General features: G+C 37.7%; 1 protein-coding gene and 1 non-coding gene across 2 annotated transcripts; both read left to right on the top strand.

Annotated features, from left to right (window-relative positions):
* Positions 1-207: 207 nt before the first annotated feature.
* On the top strand, positions 208-11464 carry LOC115436661 (myosin-7-like). The gene is made up of 39 exons (XM_030159571.1): positions 208-258; positions 477-515; positions 944-1152; positions 1239-1382; positions 1477-1633; positions 1724-1751; positions 1834-1945; positions 2072-2164; positions 2275-2338; positions 2823-2921; positions 3003-3106; positions 3202-3340; positions 3727-3845; positions 3930-4079; positions 4171-4341; positions 4450-4759; positions 4900-4970; positions 5197-5402; positions 5504-5627; positions 5709-5845; positions 6090-6345; positions 6427-6669; positions 6751-6927; positions 7013-7156; positions 7240-7332; positions 7431-7820; positions 7906-8032; positions 8103-8221; positions 8293-8489; positions 8594-8777; positions 8857-9021; positions 9076-9222; positions 9312-9620; positions 9710-9913; positions 9990-10286; positions 10366-10470; positions 10564-10659; positions 10951-11085; positions 11343-11464. The coding sequence occupies exons 3-39, from the start codon at positions 952-954 to the stop codon at positions 11361-11363; spliced, it is 5838 nt and encodes a 1945-aa protein (XP_030015431.1). The 5' UTR covers positions 208-258; positions 477-515; positions 944-951; the 3' UTR covers positions 11364-11464.
* Positions 11465-14680: 3216 nt separating this feature from the next.
* trnas-uga (transfer RNA serine (anticodon UGA)) lies at positions 14681-14762 on the top strand. Its single transcript has one exon. It is a non-coding gene; the product is annotated as a tRNA-Ser (tRNA).
* Positions 14763-23720: the final 8958 nt, after the last annotated feature.

Here is a 23720-nt window from a genome sequence, read left to right as displayed (position 1 = left end):
CCGACCACGGCTCCCCTTCCCCTTCCTTTTGTCATGCTCAGTCTACTGTATTAGTCTGTTGTTCACAAGGTGAGAGCAGCAAATAGAAGCACAAGGCTCAGCCCAATTTGGAAAATGCTTTTTGTGATGTGCAACCTGGATGCCATTTCTCTGATATTCATCCCCATATTTGGCTACTAACAGCCTTTATTAATGCAGGGCAGCCGGGTGTCAGCCACTGGATCCATCCTTCCACTTGACAAAGGTTGACGGTCAAAGGTAAGAAAAACACAAGTTGGAAACCGCTGCCTCATGTGTTTGTGACGTTGTTACTTAAGATGTTATTCTTAGCTATAAATAGACAGTGTCTGGTGTATTGAAGAGTTCGGAGATTTTTTGTGTTGACAGTTATTATGTGATTTTTACTTGTAGAACTTAATTTGTGAAATGAAATACTAAACCAATATGCTATTTGTTTCTGTCTAATTAATGTACAGTAAACAGCACAGAGTTTCCTGTGGCGTGCAAACCCTCAGGTAACATTAACAGCTACATTTATCCGACAGTGCATGGAAAACAACAGTAACTAACCTGATTATATTTAGAGCCTTTTCTGATGATACAAGGACATGAAATAAATCTGTTTTCTTTTTCTGCTTGCCTTAAAAGAGGACATTCACAGATCATACAGTAGATAAAACACAAATTAGTAAAAAGTATTATAGTAAATTAGTTATGTTTTTATACTAACACAAAGACAGGATGTGTTTAACTACTGCTCCACTACTACCTGATGCATGACACAGTAACACACTGCATGTTTAAGTTTTAAGTATTCTTTTTTTTTTTTTTTTTTACAAAGTACGTCTGTTATCTTGTGTGCTTTCTTGGTTATTTCGTGTATTGATGATTGGGTAAATGTGTGCCTGTAAGTTTTTTGGGTCTTTTTTTCAATTTGTGATAGATTGAAAAATGGGTGACGCAGCCATGAAGGAGTTTGGGGCTGCTGCTTCTTATCTCAGAAAGTCAGATAAGGAGCGTCTGGAGGCCCAGACTCGTCCATTTGACATGAAGAAAGAGTGCTTCGTTCCTGACCCAGAGGTTGAGTACGTGAAGGCTTCCATCACATCAAGAGACGGTGACAAAGTTACTGTCAACACTGAATATGGGAAGGTACATCCAACTCATCAGCTCAGTTTACACGAATAATTCATACATTGACCTTCGCTGAGGAGTTAAAGTAATATCTCTTTCTACAGACTGTGACGGTGAAGGAGTGTGACGTCCATCCTCAGAACCCGCCAAAGTTTGATAAAATTGAAGACATGGCGATGTTCACCTTTCTCCATGAGCCCGCCGTGCTGTTCAACCTCAAAGAGCGTTACGCAGCGTGGATGATCTATGTAAGACGTTGTCCTCTTCCGTCATCAGTAACACATCCCAACAGCTGAAAACTGTCCTCACTGTGGTCTTTCCCTTTTCCTCTGGATATGACAGACCTACTCTGGGCTGTTCTGTGTCACTGTTAACCCCTACAAGTGGCTGCCAGTCTACAACCAAGAAGTAGTGGTCGCCTACAGAGGAAAGAAGAGGAGTGAAGCTCCTCCTCACATCTTCTCCATCTCTGACAACGCCTACCAGTACATGTTGGCAGGTAAACTACCACTGCAGCACCATGATTCTGACCTCATATCATCATTTCACGACTTCTTTTTAATATTCTGAATGTTTCTCTTGTTGATAGACAGAGAAAACCAGTCGATCCTCATCACGTGAGTCTAAAAGTCTTCAAGAAACACATTTTCAGTGTTTATTAATCACAGGTCTTGGACTAAAACTCTATTTCTTACTTAGTGGAGAATCCGGTGCTGGAAAGACTGTCAACACGAAACGTGTCATTCAGTACTTTGCCAGCATCGCTGCTGTTCCAGGCGCTGGGAAGAAAGATCCAGCTATTGAAAAGAAGGTTTGCACAAGAAAAAAAATCCTCTTGTATTTTTCATAATACTCATCATTCATACAACCAAATATGAAAAATCAGTTGAAAAAGCTTCCTAAACCTCAATAATCAGCATTTATTTGTCAAACCCAGGGAACCCTGGAGGATCAAATCATCCAGGCTAACCCTGCTCTGGAGGCCTTTGGAAATGCTAAGACCATCAGGAATGACAACTCCTCCAGATTTGTAAGTGTCTGTAACTAAAGCAACACCGTGATTATTATTAATGACTACAATTATTTTTTGTTGTTGTTGTTTTCATTATATGGCATAAACACTGTTGTTTTTTTGTACAGGGTAAATTCATCAGAATTCATTTTGACAATAGAGGGAAGCTGGCCTCTGCTGATATTGAGACTTGTAAGTAAAAGTCAACACCTATATGGTTTATGTTGATTTTCTAATCTTGTATGTTGAGTGACTATGTCAGTCTGTTAGAAGGCAAAGGCATAAATGTACACTAACATTCAGACACATTACAGTCAGTGTATTTTTTTTACTTTACCTGTTTGGCTTTAGACTGGGGGCAAACAGATCACTATGATAAAACTTATAGCTCTTTCTTAGAAGACCTATGTCAAGGATCGATCATGTGTTAGTTGTTATTGCCAAAGCATATCATACAACACCTAAAGCAACTTTTTTTTTTTTTATACAAAAATATAAAATCAGTGCCCCTGACAAGACAGTTGGTCCCCAAATGCCTTCAATGGCAGCTCAATGCTCCTAGTGTGCTAATCACTAATGCTAATGCTATGTGCTGTGTCTGTCAGGATGGACAGAATGCAAAGACAGAATTCCCCTATACTTTAACAATAATAAAAATGTCTTCTTTCTCTAACAGACCTTCTGGAAAAGTCTAGAGTGACCTATCAGCTCAAAGCTGAGAGAGACTACCACATTTTCTACCAGATTTTGTCTCAGGCAAAACCAGAACTGTTGGGTAAGTATGCATTTCAGATATGGTATAAGGCTTCACTGAATCATTAAATACGCACTCCAATTAATATCTGTATTTTTTCAGAAATGTTGCTCATCACCAACAACCCCTATGACTACGCCTTCATTTCCCAAGGAGAAACGACCGTAGCCTCCATTAATGATGCTGAAGAGCTGCAGGCTACTGATGTGAGCAAAATCTTCCATTTACAACAGAAAAATATTCTTTTGTGCCGTTTTTTTTAAACGGAAATGTTACAAGTGCATTTCATGATTTTATTTAGGATGCATTTGATGTGCTGGGCTTCACTCAAGAAGAGAAGAACAGCATTTACAAGCTGACTGGTGCCATCATGCATTATGGGAACATGAAGTTCAAGCAGAAGCAGCGAGAGGAGCAGGCAGAGGCCGATGGAACTGAAGGTCAGAAAGAATCGTAGGTGTAACAAGTATTATTACTGTTTATATCATCATAGGGTTTTTATTAGTGGTTTGTGACAGATTAAGCAATATAATCAGTGTAATGTCACTTCAGAGCTGAAGTTCTACACATTGAATGTCATCTATCGTGTGAATCTGTGTTTGCATAAGCATCAAGTGGAATATAACTACACATTAATATTGTCATGTCAAATACTATAATGGGATATGATATAATATGGAACAAATGTATAGTGAATTCTTTCAACACATTTTTGATATTTAAGAATTAGTCTGATAAACTACATTTCTGTGTAATCCTTATTCTGCATGAATTACTTGACAAACAGTGCAACAATATCATCCGAACACAAATGGCTCTTTTTCAGATGCTGACAAAGTCGCATATCTGATGGGCCTGAACTCTGCCGACCTCATCAAGGGTCTCTGTCACCCAAGAGTCAAAGTAGGAAACGAGTGGGTCACCAAGGGTCAAAATGTCGCCCAGGTAATCTGGTACTATCTGAGTATGGTTTCACTTCAAGTACATTGAGGGGTAAAAATAGCTAAATCAAACCCATTTCTGTTCTAGGTGTATTATGCTATCGGTGCACTGTCAAAGTCAGTGTATGAGAAGATGTTTCTGTGGATGGTGCTGAGAATCAACCAATCCCTGGACACCAAACAGCCTCGTCAGTATTTCATTGGTGTACTGGACATCGCTGGCTTTGAAATTTTTGATGTGCGTTTGGAATGAAAAATACAAACTAATTTTAAATACTTATTGCTCAACATTTTAAGTCCTAAACTGATTACTTCCCATGTGACTACAGTTCAACACCTTTGAGCAGCTCTGCATCAACTTCACCAATGAAAAACTGCAACAGTTTTTCAACCACCACATGTTTGTGCTGGAGCAGGAAGAGTACAAGAAAGAAGGCATTGACTGGGAGTTCATAGACTTTGGTATGGATCTGCAGGCTTGTATCGACCTGATTGAAAAGGTGAGAGCTGAAATTTATTCAGACAAATGTCTGAAATGTACTGACTGTACTTGTCTGCATAAAAACAGTGAAACATCTTAATGGAAGTCTTCTTTCACAATACCACAGCCCATGGGTATCATGTCCATCCTTGAAGAGGAGTGCATGTTCCCTAAAGCCACCGATACCACATTTAAAGCTAAGCTCTACGACAACCATCTGGGAAAATCCAACAACTTCCAGAAGCCGAGAGTTGTTAAAGGAAAACCAGAGGCTCACTTTTCCCTGGTTCATTACGCCGGAACTGTTGATTATAACATCAACAACTGGCTGGTGAAGAACAAGGATCCTCTGAATGAGACCGTGGTTGGACTTTTCCAGAAGTCTAACCTTAAGCTCTTGGCCTTGCTCTTTGCTGGATATGCAGGAGCTGATTCAGGTAATGTATTGTATGTTTTTAAAACAGACACAAGACTAATGTAGCAATAATTTAATGATTAGCAATGATCAGGAATTTTTTTCATCAAATGTTAAAATTTTGAAAAAACATTTAACTTTGAGAATTTTATTTTGCTTAAGATGGTGGGAAGGGAAAAGGTGGAGGCAAGAAAAAAGGTTCATCATTCCAAACTGTGTCAGCGTTGCACAGGGTAAGACTTTTTATAATGATTTTTGGTCAAAGCCAAATGAGAAAAAATAAATCTAGTCAATGGTTTCCCAACAGTCTTGTGTACAACAGCCTATTCCAAAACTGTGTCCAAATTCAGTTACAATGTTGAAATGATTCGTCTTGTCAAAGTGGACTTCAGACATTCTTTGACATACAACGAGCCACAATTAAACAAAATAAAGTACAAACTATGTCAAATCTTGCAGGAGAACCTAAATAAGCTGATGACCAACTTGAGGTCTACTCACCCCCACTTTGTCCGCTGCATCATCCCCAATGAGACCAAGACTCCTGGGGCCATGGAGAATCCTCTGGTGATGCACCAGCTGCGCTGTAACGGTGTGTTGGAAGGCATCAGGATCTGCAGGAAGGGCTTCCCCAACAGGATCCTCTACGGAGATTTCAAGCAGAGGTATGGATCTGTCATATGGACTTCCATGATAAATTCGATTCAAATGAAGTCCCAAAGCCATATTTCAACATAACAGAAGTATTCTGTTTCTTGTTTTGTAGGTACCGTATTTTGAACCCTAATGCCATTCCTGAAGGACAGTTCATTGACAACAAGAAGGCTGCAGAGAAATTATTGGGTTCTCTTGATATTGACCACAATCAGTACAAACTGGGTCACACCAAGGTCGGTATTTTTTAACACTAGAAAATTTGGTTGAAAACTCTTATCAATGTAAAAAATGCCTGATAGATCTCTATGAAACAGGTATTCTTTAAAGCTGGATTGCTGGGTCAGCTTGAAGAGATGCGAGATGACCGCTTAGCGCTAATCATTACAGGAATCCAAGCACGGTCACGAGGTCTTCTGGCGAGAATCGAGTTTCAGAAGATTGTTGAACGCAGGTAGGACTCAGTGAAGACATTAACCGAAAGACAATGTTTACAAGCTGAGACCAATTCATTTGTAAAATTTCATGCCTTGTAAAAGTGACGAAACCAGTCACACATAATGTTTTCCAAACACAACACAACTTACAAACAACAGCAATTATTTTAACACTGGATGAAAAAAGGGCATCTGTTCATCCCAACTGAGAAGGTTCTAGGTTGTGCTTTAATAGCTTCAACAATAATGTTTTACCAACAGGGATGCACTGCTTGTGATCCAGTGGAACATCCGTGCTTTCATGGGAGTCAAAAATTGGCCCTGGATGAAGATGTTCTTCAAGATCAAACCTCTTCTCAAGTCAGCAGAGACTGAGAAGGAGATGGCCAATATGAAGGAAGAGTTTCTGAAATTAAAAGAGGCTTTTGCAAAATCTGAAGCTCGCAAGAAGGAACTAGAGGAAAAAATGGTCACTCTTCTCCAAGAGAAGAATGACCTGCAGCTCCAAGTTCAGACTGTGAGTTTTGAATCTTTCATTACAAATTCTTTAAAAGAAATGTATCTATCGTACATCATGTTGAATATTTATTTGGTACAGGAGCAAGATAATCTGGGCGATGCTGAGGAAAGATGTGAGGGACTGATCAAAAGCAAGATCCAACTGGAGGCAAAAATCAAAGAACTTACAGAAAGACTGGAGGATGAGGAGGAAATGAACGCAGAACTGACTGCAAAGAAGAGGAAGCTGGAGGATGAGTGCTCTGAGCTGAAGAAAGACATCGATGACTTGGAGTTAACTCTGGCTAAAGTGGAGAAAGAGAAGCACGCTACTGAGAACAAGGTATTAAAATAACTTTAATTCACTCTGACCCAAATGAAAGTCTGTGTTCAAGTCTTTGATAAAACTTGCCTCTGTCCACAGGTGAAGAACCTGACTGAGGAGATGGCTGCTTTGGATGAAATCATTGCCAAGTTGACAAAGGAAAAGAAAGCTTTACAGGAAGCTCATCAGCAAACACTGGACGACCTGCAGAGTGAAGAAGACAAAGTCAACACTCTGACCAAGGCCAAGGCTAAGCTGGAGCAGCAAGTGGATGATGTAAGACTACACTAATTAACAGTGTGTTGAGAGCAAATTACTTTCCAAATACTGTCAAATTTGCTCTGATTATGACCCTCCACAGCTTGAAGGATCCCTCGAACAAGAGAAGAAAGTGCGTATGGACCTTGAGAGAGCAAAGCGCAAGCTTGAGGGTGACCTAAAGTTAGCTCAAGAAAGTCTCATGGACCTGGAAAATGACAAGCAGCAACTCGAAGAGAAGCTGAAAAGTAATGACACAACTTAATTACATCACAGCCCATGATACACGGAGCTTGATTATATTTATCTTTAAATTTCTTCGTCATTCACAGGAAAGACTTTGAAATCAGTCAGCTTAATGGTAAAATAGAAGATGAACAGGCGATGAGTGCCCAGCTCCAGAAGAAACTGAAGGAGTTACAGGTGATGATTTAAACATGATGGTAAATGTCAATCTAACACAGAGGTAATACCATAACGGATAGAAAAACACAATGAAACTATTTCTTTTACAAATCTAGGCCCGCATCGAGGAGCTGGAGGAAGAGCTGGAGGCAGAACGAGCTGCCCGAGCCAGGGTGGAGAAGCAGAGGGCAGACTTGGCCAGAGAACTGGAGGAGATCAGTGAGAGGTTGGAGGAGGCTGGAGGAGCAACAGCTGCTCAGATTGAAATGAACAAGAAGAGGGAGGCTGAGTTCCAGAAACTCCGCAGAGACCTTGAAGAGTCAACTCTGCAGCATGAAGCCACCGCCTCCACACTCAGGAAGAAACAAGCTGACAGCGTCGCTGACCTGGGGGAGCAGATCGACAACCTTCAGAGAGTCAAACAGAAACTGGAGAAGGAGAAGAGTGAGCTCAAACTAGAGCTGGATGATGTGGTCTCCAATATGGAACACACTGTCAAAGCAAAGGTGAAAACTCCTTCACATATTTTGTGTTGTTTTCCAAACTTCTATAGAACTTTTTTTTTTTTAACTTGGTATCTTTTGTTTTCAGAATAACTTGGAGAAGATGTGTAGATCTCTGGAAGACCAGATGAATGAATATAAAACAAAGTCAGAGGAGGGACAGCGTACCATCAATGACTTCACCATGCAGAAAGCAAAGCTTCAAACTGAAAATGGTATCCATCTGATCTGAAAGCAAACTTTTTGTTTCAATGCTTAGTACTCATTTGCCTTCTATCTAATTAGGTGAACTCATGAGACAGCTTGAGGAAAAGGACTCCCTGGTGTCTCAACTGACAAGAGGAAAACAGTCATACACTCAACAAATTGAAGACCTCAAAAGACAACTGGAGGAGGAGATCAAGGTAATGACCCCCAAACAGTAAGAACCTAAATGGTACAGATACAAGGTGGTACAGTCTGTTTTTCATTTTAGGCCAAGAACGCCCTGGCCCATGCAGTACAATCTGCCCGTCATGACTGTGACCTGCTCAGGGAGCAGTATGAAGAAGAGCAGGAGGCCAAAGCTGAACTGCAACGTGGCATGTCTAAAGCCAACTCTGAGGTGGCTCAGTGGAGAACTAAGTATGAAACTGATGCCATCCAGAGGACGGAGGAACTGGAGGAAGCCAAGTGAGTCTAGTCCAAACAAGACCATCAAACAAACAAAGAAATCTACAAAGACAAGAGGAAAAACATGTTCAAACACTAAGACAGAAGTTGTTCTTCATTTTCAGGAAGAAGCTGGCTCAGCGTCTGCAGGACGCCGAGGAGGCTGTGGAGGCAGTGAATGCTAAGTGTTCATCTCTGGAGAAAACCAAACACAGACTCCAGAATGAGATTGAAGATCTCATGGTGGATGTGGAGAGGTCTAATGCTGCTGCTGCTGCTCTGGACAAGAAGCAAAGAAACTTTGACAAGGTAGAGTTTTAAGTACATGGGGCAGATGCAGATTAGAGAATAAAGAATTACCATTCAATAAACCCACTACATTTGACAGATCTTGGCAGAATGGAAACAGAAGTATGAAGAGTCACAGTCTGAACTGGAGAGTTCACAGAAGGACGCCAGGTCTCTGAGCACTGAGCTCTTCAAACTGAAGAACTCCTATGAAGAATCACTAGAGCATCTGGAGACCATGAAGAGAGAGAATAAAACCTACAAGGTTTGGAAAACACAAACACCTTCATAATTAGAATCTGTTGTGATGAATTCAAAGCCATTGATGTTTTCATTCTCAGAGGAAATATCTGACCTGACTGAGCAAATTGCTGAGAGCGGAAAAAGTATTCATGAGCTTGAGAAGATACGAAAGCAGTTGGAGCAGGAGAAGTCAGAGATACAAACTGCCCTGGAAGAAGCAGAGGTTTGTTTTGTAATCTGATGGAGAAGAATCCAGTTCATGTTGAACCCACTAAAACAAACACATCTGACCTGAGTCTTTTATGATTTTAGGCTTCACTAGAGCATGAGGAGGGAAAGATTCTCAGGGTTCAGTTGGAGTTCAGTCAGGTGAAGGCTGACATTGAACGCAAGCTGACTGAGAAAGACGAAGAGATGGAGCAAACAAAGAGAAACCAACAGCGAATCGTGGATACTCTGCAGAGCTCTCTAGAAGCTGAGACTCGCAGTAGAAATGAGGCCCTCCGTCTGAAGAAGAAGATGGAAGGAGACCTCAATGAGATGGAGATCCAGCTCAGCCAGGCCAACAGGCAGGCAGCCGAGGCCCAAAAACAACTGAAAAGTGTCCACGCACATCTGAAGGTTTGAGTTAAAACAATAATCAAAATTATTCTATGTATCTTCTATGTACAGACAAAACAAATTCAATGTTTTGTTGTTGTACTTCAAAGGATACTCAGCTCCATCTCGATGACTCTCTTCGAGCCAATGATGATATGAAGGAAAATATTGCTATTGTTGAGAGGCGCAATAATTTGCTTCAAGCTGAGGTTGAAGAACTCAGGTCTTCTCTGGAGCAAACTGAGAGAGGTCGCAAACTTGCTGAACAAGAGCTGCTGGATGTCAGTGAGAGGGTTCAACTACTGCACTCACAGGTATGTTAAATTCATTGCATGTTAAATATTTTCTGTAGTAAATCAACTTAATACATTAACATTTTTCTTTCACCAGAACACTAGTCTCCTGAATCAAAAGAAGAAGCTGGAGGGTGACACATCTCAACTCCAAACTGAAGTGGAGGAAGCAGTGCAGGAGTGCAGGAATGCTGAAGACAAGGCCAAGAAGGCCATCACTGACGCTGCCATGATGGCAGAGGAGCTGAAGAAAGAGCAGGACACCAGTGCTCACCTGGAACGTATGAAGAAGAACATGGAGCAGACCATCAAAGACCTGCAGCACCGTCTGGATGAAGCTGAGCAGATCGCCATGAAGGGAGGAAAGAAGCAGCTGCAGAAGCTGGAGGCCAGGGTAGGTATTGAGAAAATAATGTCTTCAGTTTCTTATACATTAGATATGAAGACATGTCTCAACATTGTTCTTTGAACAGATCAGAGAACTGGAAGCTGAAGTTGAGACTGAACAGAGGAAGTCCAGTGATTCAGTGAAAGGAATCCGAAAATACGAGAGAAGAATCAAAGAGTTGACTTATCAGGTATGAGATTTCAGCACATTCGAACAAAAATGTCCAATTCTACAAAACATCTTTATTAAAAATGAAAACTACTGTCTTGACTTTTGTGTTTAGACAGAAGAGGACCGTAAGAATCTTGCTCGTCTGCAAGACCTGGTGGACAAACTGCAGATGAAGGTCAAATCATACAAGAGATCTGCTGAGGAGGCTGTGAGTAACCCTTCTACATCAGAGAACTACAGACAAGCAGTACACTAGTCTAACAACATGCAGTATTTAACATATCCAATAATAATCACCTTCAAGGTAATAAAAAACCTGCATGACAAACACTAAATCTATTCACTTTTGAATCATTACTTGAAACAAAAATGTCAGTAGGAACTACCACCATTATAAATGATCCTAGTGGTTACTGGTTAAACAAAATTACACAGTCTGTTTCCCATGTTGTATCACCTACACCTAAATACCAACGACAAAATATTGCGAATTCCACAGGAGGAACAAGCCAACAATAACCTCACCAAGTTCCGTAAGCTTCAGCATGAGCTCGATGAAGCTGAAGAGAGAGCTGACATCGCTGAGTCCCAGGTCAACAAGATGCGTGCCAAGAGCCGTGACATAGGGTCAAAGGTCAGTGTGCACATATACAGCCATAATACTAAGAAAATATCTAAATCTGAATCCTCTATCATTGCTATGAATATAAATATGGAACAGTGTTTACAGCGGTAACAATGGATAGAATTTTTTTTTTTTTTTTTTACAATCCAAACACCAGAATTCCTTAACGTATGCCAATAAAATAGTGAAATAGTCCAACTGAACTTTCACTTCTATAACCTGAATGAGTTTCTTCATTGTTTGATTAGATTTTTTTCTTCTTTCAGAAAGGTCATGATGAGGAATAAAGCTCATGGAATGACTTCTTCTCTTCTGAGACGCCTGTCTCTGAATGACGGTGTCTCCTTAAGCATGTCTCTTTGTTCAGTAGAATAAATATAATCTGCATCACAAATTGTATTTGTGTTTTTTATTTATTAAAATAAACTGATTTACTGTTACCATATCTTTTAATTTAAGCCGTCAGTGTTATGTCTTCAAATGCACATAATTATTCTGGTAGTTAGAAAAGTTTCAGTATTTTGCACCAGATTCATTTTAAAGACCGTGCACATGGTAAATAATCACTCAGTTTTAGATTCCATATACCAATTTATTGATAGGAAAAGATGTTAATGTTTGTACAACATGCAGTAACTGTGTGACAGTGTAAAACATGTCACACTGGTGCAAACTGGATTAGTTGTCTGTGTACTAGGCCTGAAAACCACACAAACCAAGACCAAGTCATGACCGATCCCAGGTTAAGATTAAGACAAGAACAAGACTTTAAGGGTCAAGACTAAGACAGGATGAGACTAGTTCTTGACCAAGTAGACTGGTACATAACAAGGGCATGATGGAAAATACGCTTTATAAATATTACAGACTGCTATGATATGACCCAACCACACGATTTTTAACATAACTGAAATGGCAATATTTAAGGTGATTAAATGTATACAGATGGTAAATGTGTATATTTCCTTATCTATCTATATTTATCTATATCTAACAACCTTCACATTACCGTTGATCTCAGTGCTGATGAAAATTTGGAGTTGGTCCACAAGCATCTTCAATACCTTAAATGGTAGCTCACTGCTCCAGGTGTGTGGTTGCTATAATGTGCTAATGCTAATGCGAAGTTGGAGACATGGTCAAGTAAAAATAAGGTTGAGACAAAGACCAAATAGAGGTTTTAAGACCAGTCTCAAGAACAAGGCTGATATCAAGTAACACTCCTAGATTTACGGTAGATGTGTGTTTCTTATCACTTTTCTTTTTAATTGTATTTTTATTGGAAAATGTGACAAAATATCTCCAACATTACCATTCTTACAGATGATATCTATTAGAGCCCTTTTCGTGTTTCATATTTTATACATACAAAAGTTAAAAAAAAAAAAAAAAAACGAACATATGAACTGGATGCTTACAGATTTGGTATTTCCCACTTAAAAAGAATCATATCGTTACAGTACCTCTGGGTTCTTTAAAGATTATAGAAAATAAATTAAAAAAAAAAAAAAAAAAAAGAGGTGTAATGGTACATAAAAATTTCAGTTTAATACGTTTTCAGTACAGTGAAGGAGACCGGTGGTGGGGGGGTGGGGGTGCGCTCCGTAACTACCTGTGGGACACAGGACATTTCTACAACATATTGTTCAGTCATTTGTGCATTAACAGGCACCCATTAAACAAATAATAAAAATAAGGAGATTACTTAATGAAAGAGGACACTTTTAGAGGAGTGATACAAATTCGGGGCAGCTAGTGAATGCAAATTTGATCTATTTGTCCCCAATATGATGGATTTTGATAGAGTAAGTCAGTTTTTCCATTTTGAATATTTGCAAGATGATCCCATACCAATTTTCTATTGTTGGAGGAGTTGGGTTTAACCACCTTCTTGCAATAGATTTCTTGCTGGCTGCTAAAAGCACCTGTAATAATTATGTAACCTCCCTCCATTCTAGTACAGCAACATCGCCAAGATATAAATTTACAAAGTCGTGGGTAATATGAACATTAAAGACAGATATTAAAGTTCCGTGGATACCACTCCAATATTGGTGCATCTTGGGACAGTCCCAGAACACATGATAACGATGTTTCTTATCTCTCATATATGAAATAAGATTTAATCTGCTACACCAAAATTACAATGTCAACTAATTAAAATGGTTTGTGCTCTGCATGAAGGACATACAAGGACACACTGACAGGATGTAGGTCAGAGTTCAGCCCTGTGAGTACTGCATGTACAGTAAAGGCTGACCTGGTTTCATTATGTACTCTAGTGGGCAGGTGTGGGTTCCTCCCACAGATTTATGCGGTTGTGCAATAAATGGTTTTACTGTTAAACTGTAATTGTGGTACTTCTCTTGAGAAGTATACAGAATTCAAGTACCGTAAAATGTGTACATCTGACTCATACAGCTTCAAATCAGTATGTTAAGGTCATTTGTCACTAAATGTACCTTTAAACATGACAAGGGTTGTAATAGAAAAAAATATTTCTTTCACTCATTTCTGGCTAATTTTCTCTGAAAGTTACAGTGAAAGTTTAATTTCACTAAATCAGTACCAAACCATGGATATGGACCTTCCATTAAATTGCAGAAAAAAATTTTGCCAGTAGGTTTTACATATTCTAAACAGATTACTACACATATGATTGACAGGGAATGATTAAAATAAATTGTAATTAAAGCATACCTGAAACACTGAGAGCCTCGTCATCTGAAAACCAGGAGTCTCATGGATCCGACCCAACTGCAGCGAACATCATCTACTGTCTGAATGAAGACAAGAAGAAAGGACAAGACATGAGAAGGACGTGGAGGCAGGTCCAATACTCAACACCTCCTCAAGTGACCCTTGGTAAATAACAAGCATTCTAACAATAGCAGCCTCATCTAAAACTATAGTTGGCTTGGATTTCACCCTTAAGTGATGGAAGGTGCCTCACACACGTGGTTGTAGAAGTCAGAGATACAAGGACTTTGGACAGCTGGGAATGAGGCCCGTGAAGGAAGGCCGACTCCACTGGAGCCTAGAATAGATGACGGCTAAGTAAAGGAGTTCACAATTCTGCTATGAAGAGAAAAAAATAATCAATACCATGTGCATCAGGTCCATCGCACATGATGCCGCTCACAAAAACAATATGTTTGTTATTGTAAAACATTTTATCATAACAGCTTATATCTATAATTATCACAATGGATGTCAAATGATTATTTCTTTAGGTTTAACGTTGAGGAAATCAGATGGTTATTTGTAGTTTTCAAGTAATTGTAAGCTGTAACGACACATATTGCAGTCACTGATTCTCTGACATAGTTCGTATTTTGATCATTTTATTTATTTGAAAGTAATGATGCAATAACAGCAGTACATCTATCTATCTATCTATCTATCTATCTATCTATCTATCTATCTATCTATCTATCTATCTATCTATCTATCTATCTATCTATCTATCTATTTTCAGATCTACTCATTAAAATATACTGTACATGTACTGTACCCCTGTAGCTCCAGAAAACCCCACAGTTGTGTTTCCATAAAAGTCATTCAATTATGCTGTATCAACCACATTTTTCTGCTGCTCTTCAGAGCTGTGATGGCCGAGTGGTTAAGGCGTTGGACTTGAAATCCAATGGGGTTTCCCCACGCAGGTTCAAACCCTGCTCACAGCGATGCACAATGTGACCTATGTCACATCTTTGAGTGCCTTCTTACACACCATGTAATTCCCACAGATAGATGATGGAATTTGTGCAGATTAAGACTTTTCTCACAGCAGGTCCATTTGCTCTTCCCTTCAGCAGCCACATTTTTTCTGCTGTGAAACTAGAGAAAAAATAAGGTTCTACGTTTCATTAACCAGGAATGAATATGTAGTAAATAATGAGACTCAATCTGGCAGTAAATGTCCCTGTAACAGCTTAGTTCTACATGTCTCAGATTTTGCTTAACTACATTGAAACAAAACCCTGTTGTTTTTAACCTAAATTGAGTTCAACAGCGTTTGGAAAACTTTATCTTTAGTTAAAATGCCATGGTGTGGACACCAGCCATACCTAAAGCACCAGTTAAAATGGACGGGGATTCATCATGGTACAACACATTTAATTTCACTGCTGTAGAGTCTAAATATGATACAGAACAAATCTTATTAACCATAATGGTACCAGCACAATCCCCATGACCTTCACAAGGACTAAACAGTTTAGAAAATGGATGGACAGATGGACAGATCATCATCATGGGCATCAATTTACTGTATTTATTAAGTGATTTAATGATCCACATTGAGACATTTTGACAAAATAGTTTAAGTACTTTCACAAATGACTGCGTGTCAGGTATCCTCCAATAACCTACAGTTCACTTAGCCAACAGAATAGTATGATATATTAATATCATATCCCTTTTGCTTTATAAACATGTTTCTTTGCATGTTATTCAGTCATTCACAGTCTGTGAATTGTGTATTTTCTAACTATTTTTGGTGTTATTCCTGCTAATACTACCCTTCTATGATAGAAGTAAAGTCACTGTCCAAGGCACTGACCATCCTATTAAATAGTATTTAATATAAATCAGATATAAGATGTAAGCACTGCATTTGTTTTCTGTTTTGTTGTACAGTAAAAGCCACCTGTTGCTTAATAATCATCTGTTGCTCCATCTCTCCTTGTAGAAACGCTAGTGTGCGTCATAAGCAGTCTGCTAAGTCATCAATACTGTGAAGGCCGGCAGCAGGAATTTCACAGGTTATCTTTGTGCTCAGGGATACAATACCAGGCCACAAGGCAGAGACACAGACACACAATGTATGTACGTTTCTACAACAAGGATACAGTTGACCAAGAGATGTGTTTCTATTGCACTGGAACCTCTTCAACTCTAAAAACACTCCCATCACTCATCTTGAACAGAAAAGGTATTGACAGACAGTAAAATACAACATACAGCATGTGAACACATGAAAATATAATTTAAACATTTCATTGTCTGGTTTCATTCACAATCTGTGTTTTCTATCATCTGTCTATCTTTTACTGACAATCTCTAACACCCCTCTCATTTTACAAATCAAACTATTGACTAAAGAAACTAATCAACCAGTTAGCAATGTAATAACCCTTAGTTGCAGCCCTACTATGACTGTAGTTAATGTTGTTGTGTGAATGTGGTGCAACAGTTGTGGGTCTGACTCTAAACCAGGCTTTGTCCTGAAAAAGGGTTAAATATGTGAGAACCAGAGCTTAAATACTTAAAAAATAAGCAAACTTGTCCTGTCATAAATTTTGTTTGTTGTTACTAATCCACTGTGGGTCACTCCAGTACATCTGCAAAAACACACAATAAAATAGGTATAGCCTGTTAGTAAGAACACTATTTTGAAATATCTTACACTTTAATCATTTTGTATAATTGTATTGTAACAGTAACATGCTCACTATAGTAACATGTGTGACATTATGGATTCATAACTATATTGAAAACTGTGACAGTGACCATTTTACTGTGCAATGAGTACTTTTACTTATATTTCAGGTCCATGTGACTGTGATAACTTTTCTTTCATGGGGCTGTGTGTGTAGAACTGGTAATGGAGCGTTGTACTAGTATTTTATCTTAAGGATTAGTTGTGTCTGATATTACAAAGTAGTTATCTGACATTTCTATTTAGCTTCCACTACAAACTAGTTAACTGATTATAAATTAGTCAACTACCCTTACAACTTATTTCCAACTACGTGCCTGCTATTACCCACTAGTTAAGTGTCACTAATCAACTACTGTTACCATCTAGTTAACAGATTACCAATTTGTCTGCTATCATTACCAATTTAGTAACTGTCATTACCAACTATATACCTAATATTATTGAAGTTGCTGGAATTACCAACAAGCTACTTTACATTACAAGCAAGGTGGGAGACATTACCCATCATTTAGCTAACACTGAGCATTGACAACTACAGAGCTATCAGATGCAACAAGGTACCTTACATTACCAAGTAGTTAGCAGCTCTTATTAACAATTATAATGTGGACATCACCCAGTACAGTAAGCTTACATGACCAACTAGGCACCTAATGCAACCAACTAACTAGTCTGACCAAAAATTTAACATCTCCAATTAGAACACTAATATTTGCAGTTACGTTTCTAACAATATCAACTAGGTAGCTGATATTTCCAATGCAACTAGGTCTTGACATTACCAAGGTGTTAGCTAACATACCCAACAAAGCAGCTGACTCTACAAACTAGACAGCTAGCATTTCCATGTAATTAACTGACATTACCAAATAACTAGCTAACATCTCCAACTACTGTGCTAACATTTGCAACAAGACACTTGACATCACCATGTAGTAAATAACATTTTAAATCTATCACAAACATTACCAACTTCTTAGAACACATTTCTAATTAATGCTAGGTACCTGATACCACTGACTAATTAGCTAACATCTATAATTAGCAAAAATAGTTTGCTAATATTGCCAACCAACCAGTTAGCTAACATCTCCAGCTAGTACAGTAACATTTGCAACTTGGTACCTGACATCCCTGGGTGGTTAGTTAACATTTCTAGTTAACATACTTTGCTAATATTACCAATTAAATGGCTGAAATGATACAGCATTTAGCTAATAGTTTTACTAGCATGCTAACCTTTCAGTTGACTCACATACTGTCAGTTTAAACTCAATAAATGTGTATTTCGGACATGTCAGCATATTTACCTGTGTCCCTCCTCCTCCGTATATCATTGTTAAACTTCTTTTTTGGTTTTACTGGCGTTTTTTTGTTTGTTTGTTTGTTTGTTTTACTCTTCATCTTTTCCGCTGTACTCCTCCTTTTCTTCGGTGGTTAGCTTCTGCCGCTGAAGGTCATCTGAAAGTCACATGACTATCCACTTCCGGGTTTATTTACCTGTTGCTACTATGCTAGCTAGTACATTGTAAATTAACTTTTTTTTTCCTGATTGTACGTGTTCCACTAGTCTAAGAATGAAATATGATGTATTATTATGTGTTTTAATGTCCACTTTAAGTTTGAATGATTTATTTAACCCTCCAGTATCCCGTCCAGCAAGTGTGCCTTTATCACACACTTGTGGAATAATGTCCAAAAATTTTTCATACAGTTTGTTTTTAATTCTTTTACAGTTTTTTTTTTTATTTCATCAACTTGAGCCGTAAATAAAAATACCAAATACTCAATATTTGTCACATTTTTCAACCCTTTAAATGTCGTGTTTGTAATCTAAGCAAACCATTTTTTTGGATGCAAAAAACACAAAAAACTTTTTTTTTTTTTTTTTCAGTATACTACATAAAAAGTGGATCACATATTATTTGACTTTTGCAGCCTGGCATATGTCAGTGATTAAAAGCAACATTGGTTAATTTGCATAATTATTTTTGGCGCTAGGTCAAATGTTCAAAAATACTAGCATCTGTCACCAAGTGTAGCCAAAATGGCACACCTATAAATCAAACTATTAAATATTATATATTGATTTATTTTTCTGCTCTAATTTGATTTTATTTTTGTAAATCAAGGTCAGCCCTAATCATACATATCAAATGGAAGAAATAGTGTGTTTTAGGCACACTTGGGAGACAGATGCTTGTCTTGTAATTTTCTTTTGTTGTTAGTTGGTGGCCAGAATTTTAAAGATCATGCAAAAATGAACGACTTTTGAATTCTAACCTTATTTAAATTGTGAAAAATAATGAGGTTTTTTAACACAAAGTGCAAAGTGTGCCTAAAAGGCACACCCGGATACCGGAGGGTTAATTATGAAACTGACTCAGGATCTTATGTAAATGAAGTCATGTAAGAACATTACAACATTTATACAATGTGAACTGAAAAGATTAAAATCAAAAGTGCACTCAGAGAATGTAGGCTTCTCAACATCGTTCACCGTGTTTATTAATTTCCGTTCCATTATGTAAACTGTTCATGTTCTATTTCCTCACAGTGGAAAAACAGTTAAAAGGTGGAGATGTGCATTTGAGCAGCGATGTGTGGCTTTCTGGAAATATCAGATTCTTTAAAAAAAAAAAAAAAAAAGGTTTATATTTAGTTTCTGTCATCAAAAGTCAAAAATGTCTTGTCTTGTTGTCTTGAATAAAAATAAAGAAAATGAGCAAAAATAAGCCTTAATTATGACACCAGAGTCTACAGGTGTATTTTCATCTTGTTGCATCCATTTTTCATTCAGTATGACTCTGCATCATCTAAAGCCGAAATAATAATTGGATTCCAGTTTCTAAAGTGTGAATATTTTCTGGTTTCTTTCTTGCTTTGTGACAGTAAACTGGACTGATTAACTTTAAATTGTGGATTAAACAGGACATTTGTTGACATCATGTTGGGCTTTTCACAAATACTATGGACCAAATACTTAACCCAAAAAGACCCAGTGCTACTTATGTGGTATTTTCTCTATAACCAACTTTTCTTAAGTGATTTATCACCATTTATTACAATATTATCCTCTGCAGTTTGTATTTTTACAGTAAAAATTATGTATTTTCCCATATGAAATGCACTGATCACGCAGATGTCCATAAAAGCTCAGCTGAAAGATGAGGGTTCTTATGTCAGAAACAGAGAAAACTGAAGAAAAAGTGACATTTTCAGCTAAATCTATCACTAACTGAACCTAAAGCCGGTGTGTCCATCCACTGTCATGACTGGTGAATCAATGTCATAGAAAAAAAATGTTGTTTCCACGGTAACTGCGGAGCCTCTGAACATCCAAATGGGTCATATCTGATGACCATTAAAAGATGACAAACTAAACTCTTTTGTATCAATGTTTTCTATTTTATTTTATTTTTTTTAAATATCACAAATGTGCACCAGTTCTAGGGAGTTTAGTTCTTAATTTTGTATTGTAAAAATGTTATCTTTGGTATTGCTGAGAGGACCAATTATCCTTATTTGTATTGTCGGTGGAGTCACGGAAGTATCACTGTGAGATTCTGTTATAATTTTCAGATGAATGGATGAGAACGGTGAATTGCTATGTGAATAAATATGTGAACCGTGGAAAATACCAATAAAAAGAGAACTGAAAAAAAAAAAAAAAGAATAGATTGCTCAAAGTGTAAGCAAGTATAAATAATAAAAAGCCAAATGTATGAATTAACAGCTGAATTTATACATTTTTGATTTATACATAAAATGAATTGAACTGAAAAGATGACAAACTGAATTTTACACCAATTATTTACATGTATTGATAGAATTAGTGGATCGACAGGTATTAGACAGTTTAGATCAGTAGATGGTTTTGGTCGTAACTGGCTATTTGGGCCTTTATGGGTTAACGAAGAAAACAAGCAATAACTGTCATCAAAGTCTGAAATGACAACTTTACACAAAATGATTTTATTTATCTGATAGTTTTACGTTCATTGTAGGTCGTTGAAAATGTACCTGAATGAATGAAATTCCACCGACAGAGGACACGACACACGTCAGGTTGATCTTTTGCTTGTCTTTTTATTTCATGATTAATATTCACATCACTGGTTAACAATTAATCACAATGAACATCTCTTTCATACCAAATATTCAGAATTGAAGGGGGAGAAAAGTATCTACCTAATAGGACAGATGCCTCTAACAACCAACAGTTTGTTTATTTGTTTGTTTGTCTTCTGCATGCTCTTGCTATGGTGTTGTGTCCTACAGAATAAAACAGCACACACTACAGTGGATTCACCGCACACAACTGAAAAGGACGCACGCTCTGATCACATCGTTGATTCCAGAGCACAGACCAGAGCTGTTACCGAAGCCTGTCTGACGCACGAAATCAACCCAAAAACAGGTGGAATATCGGAAATATCGAGACGCCGCTTTTCAGTGCTGTGCTGCTGACGACACTCTGTAGGTGGGAGACACAGCGAGGGGCTCCAGGTGCATATCTACCAACACTGCTTCAGCTTAATTCAATGTTTTGTTCACTTTTTTTTTTTTAGAGAATTTCAATGTCTACGATGAAAGTGCGAGACTGCTGCGAGGTCGTTCACATTATTTGGTCCGAGATTTCCCTTTTTTCAGTCCCGTGTTGGTAGGTATGTCGAGGTGTTTCTAGAGGAGCGGTTTAATACAGAACAATACTTTCTAACACATGCCAAGAGACTAAAGTTTGGTACCTGATGGTCTAAACTGGGGGGTGTCTGTGGACGGGAGGAAGGTCAGAGGGGTGTGAGTCGGGTGCAGCTTCCAGTTTCCAGCCAATCGGATTCGTTCTATGATTGTAGGTTTTCTTCCCGTGGCGCCAAACCCGAATCACGCCGCCTCCCTTCCCGCCCGTCCACTCGTATCCGGTAAATAGTGTTTCCTTATGTGATCTATCTTCCAAAAACAGAACAGAGACAAACCTCATACATTTAATCTTGCATCTCTTAATACATTTTAAAAACATTCTTGAAACTTCAGCAGCCCTTTTCTTTGTCGGAAAAAAGGCAGACTCTGAAAAAAGAAAAAGTACACTTTTCCTTTCTTACGCTTTCAGACTTTTAATACCATTATGGACCTTAACGGTAACAGGATTTGGAACGTGAAAGCTCATCTGTCGACATCCACAACACCCTGTTAAGAAGTTCTTTTTTTTGTCCTTTTTTTTTTTTTGTTTATGTATTTTTATTTATTTGATTTATTTCTGGAGTGATAAAAACATGATGGTATCTATATACAGACAGTGTGAGATACTAGTGGAAGGTGGTATTTAAGCGCTATAACTCGGGGATCATACAGCTGTGAACAGACAGAGTGAATCTGGTGGTTTACCTTCAAACCAAACTGCAGATCAACACAACACTATATTAGAGGTTTTAATCCAATATCCACCGTAATAATTAGTCTGGTTTGTTTCAGCATACAGTATGTAAGTACAACAGAACATTCAACAGTAATAATGGTAAAACAGTAACATGTGGGAAAGTATTCAGAAAGAAATGATAATACTGAAGCATAAAAGCTGATATTTCATGATGAGAATCAAGACGTAGTAATAAAAGTTAAATAATTTGTGAATTAAGTCCGAATATTTTGAGAAAAGTGGCCATAATTATAAGAGAAACATGCAGTTATTATCAATATTCTGGAGCTGTTAAAACTCCCAGACGACTCAAATATATATAACGCCATATTATTTCCTACTAGAAATTTCACATGGAAAAAAAGAGACTTTATTCTAATAAAATCAATAAATGTTTCTTAAAATATGAATATATTATTCTCTGTTTTTATCCTCTGTGTGGCTCTAAGACTCTTTTATAAATATTTGCTCATAAATTAATGCACAAACTGTTTAAATAATAATAATTTATTTCCAGTTCTTAGCTATTGGACAACTGTGTATTGTTCAGTGTAACAGGACTGCTTTAGTGCCCTCTGCTGGACAAAATATGTAACAGCAAGTCACTTAATATACTTAAATACAACAATTTCTAGAATTGTTTGCAGTAGTAGTTTTTTTCCTCTGTAAATTATCACAGTGGATCTGACATGAAACATTCAGGGTTTTATCGCAGTGTGGACTATCAGCTTCAATTCAAAGAGTTTAACAAAATATTGTATCAACTCGTTGGGAATTAGAACTATTTTACCACAGTTTTTTCATTTTCACATTTTTCAAAAGTAATTGCACAGCTGTCTTTCATGAAATTTTCGTTGTTTATGCAATTTTTTGTCCCTTTCAATGGATGAAGTAAGGCTTTTTTGGGTCAAATCTATAATTTCAAAGCTTTTAAAAGTGTTAAAATGTTCTTTTATAGCCTGCAGACTTACACCCATCTAAAACTGAATCCAAATTGGCATCAGTGACCTGCGTTTTAAACATTAGTGTCTTAAGTCCACCAGCTAATTTCATTTTCTGTCGGTTTTACTGAAGCGTTTCATTTAATTCAACCGAACACATTGCATCAAAATTGCTGCAAATCCGTGTTTTGACCTACACTATGATATGAACTTAACACACTGTACACTAAAGGTCGAACACCAGGTGAAAGGTGAAGTAAAGGGACTGGACTCTGCAGTTTGGTCATGAGGTAAAAACCAGTAAATGTTAGCAGGAACAACATGAGGGCAGAGTGGAGAGTTGAGCGTTAAACCATCATAGCTAATAGCACAACACCGATGACCAAAGTTCCACTAAAATCCACTAAAGCTGACCGAAACGGGATCCCCCGGTCTGTGTGTCTTTAGTTATTGATTTTAATTTCAGAAACAAAAGAAAAACTAGTGGTTAATTGATTTTCCTTTTAAAATAGAGGAATTACAATTGAATTTCAAGGCATTTTTCTTTTTCAGTGTCAAAACAAACCAAATAAAAAAAAAACAAAACAAAACTGATTAATTTTGTTTTCTCTTTGTAATAAAAAGAATGTTACTACCTGACAGAAATGGAAAAACAGACCAAAAACAGCTGTTTTTTGTCATTTTCTGAGACCGGATGTTGTCATTTTCAAGGAAAGAGCGCTAATGCCTAGGTCACAAAGATTTTTTTTAGAAAGAGAAAACGAAAATCAATCCAGTTTTTAAAATGTGTTTTATCTGTTTTGGCATTGAAAAAGAAAAACGCCTTGAAATTCAATTTTAA

The sequence above is a fragment of the Sphaeramia orbicularis genome, chromosome 17 (assembly GCF_902148855.1).
Source record: "Sphaeramia orbicularis chromosome 17, fSphaOr1.1, whole genome shotgun sequence".
NCBI lineage: Eukaryota > Metazoa > Chordata > Actinopteri > Kurtiformes > Apogonidae > Sphaeramia > Sphaeramia orbicularis.
This window is presented reverse-complemented; position numbering and strand designations above follow the sequence as displayed.